The sequence below is a fragment of the Marmota flaviventris genome, chromosome 14 (assembly GCF_047511675.1).
Source record: "Marmota flaviventris isolate mMarFla1 chromosome 14, mMarFla1.hap1, whole genome shotgun sequence".
Classification (NCBI taxonomy): Eukaryota; Metazoa; Chordata; class Mammalia; order Rodentia; family Sciuridae; genus Marmota; species Marmota flaviventris.
Window position 1 is genome coordinate 77,863,147 of NC_092511.1, and position 8,961 is coordinate 77,872,107.

Here is an 8,961-nt window from a genome sequence, read left to right on the forward strand (position 1 = left end):
ACTATGGAAAGCAGTATGGAGATTCCTTGGAAAACTTGGAATGGAACCACCATTTGACCCAGCTGTCCCACTCCTTGGTTTATATCCAAAGGACTTAAAAACAGCATTCTAGAGAAATGCAGCCATGCCAATGTTTATAGCAGCTCAATTCACAATAGTTAAACTGTGGAACCAACCTAGATGCCCATCAGCAGATAGATGAATGGATAAAGAAAATGTGGCATATACACACAATGGAATATTACTCAACAATAAAAGAGAATAAAATCATGGCATTTGCAGGTAAATGGATGGAGTTGGAGAATATAATGTTAAGTGAAGTTAGCCAATCCCAAAAAACCAAATGCCGAATGTTTTATATAAGGAGGCCAATTCGTAGTTGGGTTGGGAGGGGGAGCATGGGAAGATTAGACAAACTCTAGCTAGGGCAGAGGGGTGGGAAGGGAAGGGAGGGGGCAAGGGATGTAAAATCCACGATGAAATGAGGTGGACACCATTACCCTAAGTACATGTATGAAGACACAAATGGTGTAAATATACTTTGTAAACAACCAGAGATATGAAAAATTATGCTCTATATGTGTAATATGAATGGTAATGCATTCTACAGCCATATATAACAAATTAGAATAAAAAAAATAAAAAAAAAACCCTACACTAATATTCCATCTCACTCCAGTCAGAATGGCAATCAAGAATACCATCAACAATAAATGTTGGTGAGGATGTAGGTAAAAAAAGTACACTCATACATTGCTAGTGGGACTGCAAATTGGTATAACTACTATGGAAAGCAGTAGGGTGATTCCTTAGAAATCTTGGAATGGAACCACCATTTGACCCAGCTGTCCCACTCCTCAGTTTATACCCAAAATCAGCATACTACATTAATTCAGCCAAGCCAATGTTTATAGCAGCTCAATTCACAATAGCTAAATTATGGAACCAACCTAGGTGTCTTTCAATAGATGAATGGATAAAGAAAATGTGGTATATATATAAAATGGAATATTACTCAGATTTAAAGAAGAATGAAATTATGGCATTTGCCAGTAAATGGGTGGAGTTGGAGAATATCATGCTAAGTGAAATAAGTCAATCCCAAAAAACCAAAGACCAAATGTTTTCTTTAATGTTAATTCACAATAAGGGGTGGGGCACTAGAGAAGAATAGCGTTACCTTAGATTAGGTGGAAGGAAGTGATGGGAGGGGATGTGGGGATAGGAAGGATAGTAGAAAGAAAAGACATTATTGCTTTATGTATATATGTGACAGCATGACTATTGTGATTCTGCAACATGTACATTCAGAAAATTTCTCATTTTGTATATATTAAACATTATATAGATATATATAAATTCTCATTTCACATATTATATTGCATCTATGTATATCAAAGTGCATAAATGCATTCTACTGTCATGTATAACTAATTAAAACAAATTTTTTACAAAAGCCAGGTATGTAGCTCAGTGGTAGAGTGCCCCTGGGTTCAATCCCCAGTACAAAATAATTCATCCAGCAAATGTTTATTGAGAGGGTACTAAGTGCAGGGTGACCTAGGCCCTTCACAAAGGTGCTATGTCCCCAAGAGAATGTGAGGGGATTCCTTTTGCTGTCCCAGCAGTGCTGTGAGGTGGCTCACAGCTTCCTTGTGGCTCAGCTTCCCTGAGGAGGTCACCCTCTTGGAGCCACCATCCTGCCTCCCCCTAGGACACCTCAAGTGGCCTAGTTCACAGGGCAGATGCTGCCATGCTTGCCCTGGATGTGCTGCAGGGAGGGATGGTGGCAGCCTCTTCCTCCCTCTAGCCAACCTTTGTCAGTGCCTCTTATCTGTGTCCTGCAGGGACCATATGTTGGAGACGGGGAAGAGACCCGAAGGCATCTTGGGTGGTGGGGGTCTAGGGGAACACTGTGGGCCGGGGAGGTGAGTATGTGTATGATCCACTGTAGACTTAGGGCTTGGTGGGGAACAGCAGGCAGGTGAGCTCCCGGCCACCGCTGTGTCTGTCCACCAGAGGCAGCGGGTGCTTTGCATAGTGCTGGACCATGGCCACCACAGAGGGGAAGAGCTGCGGAGGGAGGCAGGGCGTCCATGAGTCCCTGAGCTCTGTGCTGCCAGCAGCTTCTTGAGGCAGCTGTGGCCGCCCAGGGGGCATGTTGACACCTCTCCAGGTATTTTTCCTTCCCGTGTGGCGCCTGAAGCTCCACTGTCATTTTGCAGCCCAGTCCCGACAAGCCTCTGTGACTTCCCTGTGCCTGCACCCATGGGCTCCCAGTGGCCAGACTAAGAGAAACCACTGGCGGCCTGCCTCTGCCTGGTCCTTGGTATGGGGAGCCCAGCGGTGGGTAGCTGCCTCTGGTCTGCACCCTGCAAACACTGGGTGCAAAGTTGCATCCTGGGAGCAAGTTGGCATGGGTCAGCTCCTGGGACTCTGCCCTCTGCCCACAGGACTCAGGACAGGCACAAAGCCCCACACTGTGCAGACTGAGTCCCAGCAAGAGGGGCAGGCCTCTTCCCAAAGTGCCAGGCATCTCTGAGGAAGGTTGGACTTGGGCTGCTGTCATTTTTACCCACCCCAGGAAAATGTGAATTGTGGGTTCCCCTGGCACGTGCTCTTGGCTAGGCCTCGGCGGGCACTGTGCTCTGTCCCCTGGCCCAGACGCCCTGCCTCCTCCAGCTCACCTCCTCATGGCTCTTGCCCTCCCGGCCCAGAGCGTAGTGGCCCCCGCCCTCCAGCTGCCGGATGGGAATGTTGAACACCCGGCCTCGGAGGAGCACCGCCAGCGTGAGAGGCTGAGAGCGGTGAGGCCCGGAGCTGGGGCGCACTGTGTAGGCCCCGTCCTGTGGAGAGAATTCAGCCATGGGCCTTGTCTTCAACTGCCCACCGCAGCCCTAACTCAGGAGGGCCAGAACCATCGGGTCTCCTGCTCCTGTCTGCTCAGCCAGCCACAGCCTGTGAGCAGAAGGGATTTTGGAGAAGGCCAGGGACCTGCAGCTGCCCACCTTTTGGAAGCGAAGCAGGGCCCTCTCAACAGCAAGCCGGTCACAGTTCCCTGCATACCATGGCTGGCCCAGCAGGCTGCCATCCTGCATGCACACACACAGCCACTCAGAGATGTGTGGGCACTGGATGGCATGGGGGGTGCAGAGGATGCTGGGGCTGACATGTCTCAGCCCCAGACTGAGCCCCACATGCAGAGCCAAGCGCCAGTGCCTGCTGCACAGCTGGGCACCACACACATGCTCAATACTGTCCCACCCAGAGGGCGCTGCACACATGTGCTCAGTGAGTGATCTTGGTGGAGCAGCTACCTTGCCCAGGAGGGCTCCAGGAGAGGTCTGCTCCCTGCTGGCCTCCACCCCAGTCAGCTGCCAGCCCCTCTCACCTGGGCAGCGGAGGTGCTCCTGGGGGGCCCTCTGGAGGGAAGAGACAATCTCCTTCCTGCTGGAAAAAGCCACTATAGAGCTGGGGCTGGGAGGGGGTTGGGCAAAGGCAGCTTCTGAGCACAACTTCAGGTGTGAGGGCAGGAGCAGGAGTGGGAGGAGTCCTGAGGCCCACCGCAGGGCACCCCGTGCTCCCCTGTGGGTAGGTCTGTGCCCTGTTAGGACCTACCAGCCAGCCCTTGTGTAACTCCCAATTGAGGAGGGATCTTGGGTTCCCCACTTGGCGTAGATCCTGGAAAATGCCCAAGAGTCCGCTCAGGGCTGATCTCAGCAAAGTGGGGCCTTCACGGCTGGGGGAGTCTTAGAAGTGGGAACGAGTCTCCAGGGGTGGGAGGGAGTCTGGGCCTACAAAGCCTGGGGCCTTGGGGTCTGCTGGTTTGTGCCCCAACATGATGTACTCACCTTTGGAGGTGGCGTCTGCTGCTCCCTGGGACAGCAGAGGTCTGGTTAGCCTGCCCCTCTCCTGAAGTCTTCCTGCTCCTCCCTCCCAACACTCACACCCCCCTTGACCACTAGCCTCCTACCTTCCGAGATTCCTGGGGGGTTATGGTAGGCCTGCAGGGAGCAGGTTGGGGACAGAAATCAGGTCTTTATCATGTCATGAGTAGCACCCCAGTAAACCCAGCCTCCCAACTGCTCCTGTCACCCCTGCCAGCAACCCCAGGACACTGCATCAGGGCTGGGGGAGCCTGAATTGGTGCCCCCTTGCTCGCTCTCAGGCATGTGCCTGTGTATCTGGTGGGGCACTCACCTGGGCACCACAGGTGTCACTGGCAGAGGGACCGGGGGCAGCAGAACTTGAGAGCTCAGAGTCCAAGTCAAGGCCGGAACTGAAACAGAGAGGGCAGGCTGGGCTTGGATGGGCAGCAGCCCGGGAAATCCAGGCGGTGGGTCAGGGAGGAGCTGCAACAGTTGCAGGGTCTGCGGCTTCTCTGCAGTGGGGCTTTCTGGGAGTCCTTCCAACATGAGGGCAAGGCTTGCCTGGCTGCAGGGCTGAGAGATCCACCCAGACCTTGCTCTAGCGGGGTGGGGTCACCTCCCGGTAGAAACAGAGTGGGTCAGCCTGGGCCAAGAAGCAAAGAGATTTGTGGTGTCTGAGGGTAACTGTGTGTTGGGGGGTGGGGAGAAGATGGGGCAGGAGAGGGAGCCTGCTGGGGACAGCTGGATGCAGCAGGACTAGATGGTCTGGGGAAAAGGAGCAGCACCTGGGTCAGGCTCACACTCCAGGTAGATGTCCTCCTCAGGTTTCTTCACAAGGCTTGACACCTAGGGTAGGGAGGGGTGTAGGTGGCCAGACCTGGGGGTTCACTTCAGGAGGAGGGGGCCTCTGACCTAAGCAGTGGGGCGGGGCAGAGAAGGAGGCAGTAATGGGGGAGGCTCGGGCACCTCACTCTCTTCTCACCAAGTGGCCTTTTCTAGAAATCAGCTTGAGTGGTCAAAAGTGCTCCTCTGCCTGGGAGGGGCATCCTGTAAGCCCCTCCCCTTCAGAGACAGCACAGGAAGTGCAGGTGCTGGGAGGCCCTCAGGACAGCAATCCCACACCTGCCAGGGGCCTGAGGCACTGGCCTTTCCACTAGTTTCAGGGATCTTTCCTGGCCCTCCCAGGACCACCCACCCAAGTGGATTTCCAGCCAGAACCCTAGAATGGAGGTGGAGATAGGGCAGCTCACCACTCTGGCAGGTGCACCCCACTCTGCATGGAAAAAGAGAGAACCAGAGGGGAGAGGGTGAGAACCCTGGGAGATCTCTGCAGAGGGTCTTCAGAGCCAGCTTCAAAGCCCCAGGGAAAGCCATGCTCTACCCAACCCTGTGGGTGTCCACCTTGCCCTCCCCACCCATTTGCCAGGCATGGCTCCAGATGACTTTGGGCTGGTCCAAAAAACAAAGCCACTCTCAAGGTCAGGAGGGTTTAGCAACCAGTGAGCACAGTAGAAGGGAATGTGCTGGCCTTGAGCAGGAGAAGGTCACCCTGCAAGGCCTCTTCTTTCCTGAGGTCCCTCCCTGTCCTGACCTCCCAGGGTTCTGGGTCAACAGACCTCAGGGCAATGGACCATAGGGTCTAGTCTGTGGACAGCGGTGGCAATGGTTACAGGCAGAACCAGAATGCCCTTTATAGGGACTGGCTCCAGATGTCTCAGTAGAAGGCCCTCAAGACTGACCACTTCATTGTGGGGTGTCCCTCACCTGACCCAGAGATCACTCCAGGTGCAGACAGGGCTGGAGTCTAGGCCATTTGCTCACTGCCTACCTAGACTCCCTACCTCTGGGGATTGGCAGGTAGAAAGGAGGGGCAGCTGAGAAGGTGATGAGCCAGCTCAATTCTACTCCGTGGGGGGCGAGGACTCCCTTCCCAGGATGCAGCCAGGAAAGAGAGGACTCCCCTTACCTCGCCTCCCAAAGTCAGGTGCCTGCTTCGAGGCCACCTGCAGGTTCGCTGCTGCCTTCAGCTGTGGGGACAATGGGGCTCGTGAGGGAGGAGGGAGGAGGGACTGAGGCATGGGCAGGCAGGGATGGACTGCCTGGATGGCCAGTGTAACATCCCTGCAGCCTTAAAAACCGCCACCAGACACAAGAAGAAAGGTATTAAGGGACCACACTTGGTTCTGCCTCTCCTCTGTGGCCACTCCCTCCCTGGTTTTTATTCCATTTTTACATACAGAATGAAAGTGGTAGCTTTCAAATCCATAACCCAGATGGAATTCGGAGTGGGGGCTGGCAGTGACCAGCAGCTGAGAGAGGGCTGATTCACTCCCTGAGCAGGGTCCTCAGGCCCAGGGTCCAGGAGGGCCACGGAGCTGGCTCCTGTCCCAGCTTGGGCAAGCTGTGGGAGCAGGAGCGCGTGTCCTGCTGAAGCGATGGGCACTGGAAGGGACCAGGGGCGGGACGACGGCGACCCACGTTACGGGCTCTGTCGTCCGAGCTTGGCCCCTGCATTTCAGAGGCCTCTAGTGCAAACGTGGGCGAGCCTGCCGACGAGGTGCCGCGCGTACTCACCGGGACACGCGGGCCGGGGGAGGCGCGCGCGGGGAAAGAGGCGCCTGCGGGGAGGCCGCTCGCCGGGGCAGGCCGAGGCCGGGGCGGTGGCTTGGAAGGGCCCCCAGGGCCGGGGCGATCTGTAAAAGACCCCCGCTTGTGGGCGGGCTTCCTCCGCAGGGCCCGGGCTTCCTCCGCCGGCCCCCGGCCTCAGTTCTCCCCCGCCCCCGCCCGCTCCCTTCCCTCATTGGCTGCGCGCATCCCCGTCGCCATGGCAACCAGAAGGCCAGCTTCCCTGGCCCGCCGCTGAAGCCCGCGGTGGGAGGCCAGCGCAGGGTGCACTGCGGGCTGGAGGGGACCCGGGCGGCCCCCAGGGCGCGGCCGGGGTCCCAGCCTCCTGCGGCCGCCTCGGTCACGCGCTCGCTCTCTCCCTCCCGCCTCCCCTCTCCGTTCCTCCAGCCCGGAGGCCCCGCAGCCAGGGCGGCTCCCCTCTGTGCCGGCGCAGGCCGGGAGAAAAGGCAAGGCCTCAGGGTCTTCCCTTGTGGGCGCCTCCCGCCTCCACTTGCGGGCCCTCACCCAGGTACAGGGAGTCCTCCTCCGCTCCAGGACGGGTCGCAGGGGCCAGATTGAGAGGCAGAGCTTCACAGGGGGGCAGCTCATACTTGTCCTCCTCATCGTCCTCTTCTCGGGCCTTTAGGAAGGGATGCTGGCCAGGGAAGAATGGAGTAGGTCCAGGACCCCAGTAGCTTCTGCCTGCTGCCCCCTGCCCCACCCCAGCCTCAGCAGCTGGACTTACCCTGTGTCTCCAGGTCTCTGGGGCAGACAGAGGAGAGGGACCCAGCACATCTTCTCTCCAAGCTGAGACATCTAACAGATAGACAGGCCTCACCTCCTCCCAGTCCACCCTCCTCTAGTAACCCACTCTCCATCCTTTTAACTAAAGGAATACAGCACCATGGCAGGGCAGAGCCATGAGGTCATTTTGAAGACCATGGGTGGGCATTTTGGAAACAAGGCTCCCAGCCACAGTCCCACATGGGCTAGTCCTCTGTCCTTGTGATGCAGATGTTGGCCAAGACAGGTGGGAGAGCTGGGTCCCAGTGACCGGTGTTGGGGGCCCTAGGGGACACCCTACTTGTGGGATCCCATCACTTACCCACACATCTGGGGGGTGGAAGGGGTGGCCCCAACCTGCAAGCAGACTGCAGTCAACTCTGCCCAGGGGGCTTTTGAGCTCCTGTCAGCTAGACCTAGCACTCTAGGACATTCTCGCACGTAACAGTGTGAGTGCCCTAGAGTTGTAGGACACCAAGGCCCTGGCACTAGGGCAGCAAGAGCAGGAGGCTGGGGACAGAGCCAGTGCCCTCAGGGTGAAAAGCTAGATGAGTTGGCCCCCGGGTGACAGAGGGTAGGAGTACAGGCAGGGTCCTTGGAGTGGGGTGACAGAGGGTGGGAGTACAGGTAGGGTCCTTGGAGTGGGGTAGACCCAGCACTGCTCCTGGGGCAGGTGCTTTGCAGAGGGTAGGGCAAAGTGGAAGCAAGGGAATGGAGAGCCCTCCCTGGTACTCACTGGGGCCTGCTGCTGCTGCTCCTACGCTCCTCCTGGAAAGAGCCAGAGGGAAGAGGCCGGGTAGTCAGCCTAGCAAGTGCCTCTCGTGCCCTGGCCCCTAGCACAGACAGGCTTGTGTGCTGAGGCTACCCTGGGACCACCAACTCTCACCATGGCAGTCTGGAGGACCTCTACCTCCCTGGAACCCAGGATCTGCGACTGGTGGCCTGGGAACAGGGGCCTATTGTTCCCATTATTTGCATCTCCTAAGCACTGGGAAGGTGGGCCAGCTGTGGCCTACAACTCTAGTGGACTTCACCCAGGACACTCCCAGGGCCCACTCCCAGTCCCAGCTCTCCTCCCCAACAGTTGTGGTCTCCAGTCTCTCTGCCCCTAGGAGCAGACCAAGCCAGACCAGGGCAGGCAGCCTTCCTTGGGCTCTGATCCATGTCCATGCCTCCTCTTCCTCTTGCTCTTCTTCTCATCCCCTGTTTTGCTTGGTTTTAAGCCAGTGCTGGGAATCTAACCCAGGGCCTCAGGGGTGCCAGGGAGAGCCAATTCACACAGCACCATCCCCAGCCTCACAGAGAATGATGCTTTAACTGGTAGTTCCAATTAAGAACGAGATGGCCCTTGCACATACTTCCCTGAGCCCTGGCTCCTGCTACCCTTGGCTGGCGAGTGGTGATCAATGAGCCGAGAGATGAAGGCTAGTGAGGAGCTCAGAAATAGGCCCTGGGATTCAGTGTGACATCATCACTTTTTGATGGATGGGTTTATTCATTCAGTGGGTATTTATTGAACCTCTAGGCACTATTCCAGGAGGTGAAGATGCTGTAGAAAGATGAACAGCATTACGTCTGTATTTCCTTGTTGGATTCTCAAAATAATCTCATGACACAGGCACTAGTTTTATCTATACGTTTCAAAGAAGAGATTGGGTGTGTTAATCAGCTCAAACTTCCACAACAGAATGCCACAGACTGAGAG

General features: G+C 56.2%; 1 protein-coding gene across 1 annotated transcript; it reads right to left on the reverse strand.

Annotated features, from left to right (window-relative positions):
- Nucleotides 1-1,867: 1,867 nt before the first annotated feature.
- On the reverse strand, nucleotides 1,868-8,145 carry Sh2d6 (SH2 domain containing 6). The gene is made up of 16 exons (XM_071601259.1): nucleotides 8,122-8,145; nucleotides 7,993-8,024; nucleotides 7,579-7,613; nucleotides 7,219-7,289; nucleotides 6,999-7,128; nucleotides 6,444-6,562; nucleotides 5,836-5,896; nucleotides 5,120-5,142; nucleotides 4,655-4,715; nucleotides 4,201-4,279; nucleotides 3,974-4,004; nucleotides 3,852-3,876; nucleotides 3,392-3,450; nucleotides 3,009-3,092; nucleotides 2,688-2,846; nucleotides 1,868-2,073 (listed from the first exon to the last, which is right to left on the reverse strand). Exons 1-16 carry the CDS (start codon nucleotides 8,143-8,145, stop codon nucleotides 1,957-1,959), a joined length of 1,110 nt encoding a protein of 369 aa, XP_071457360.1. The 3' UTR covers nucleotides 1,868-1,956.
- Between the last annotated feature and the right edge of the window lie 816 nt (nucleotides 8,146-8,961).

Coding starts and splice junctions, on each gene's coding strand:
- Sh2d6 (XM_071601259.1), bottom strand. CDS start 8,145: ATGGTGAGAGTTGGTGGTCCCAGG. Junction 7,614..7,992: donor AGCAGCAGCAGCAGGCCCCA/GTGAGTACCAGG, acceptor GTCTGCTTGCAG/GTTGGGGCCACCCCTTCCAC. Junction 7,290..7,578: donor TCCACCCCCCAGATGTGTGG/GTAAGTGATGGG, acceptor TCTATCTGTTAG/ATGTCTCAGCTTGGAGAGAA.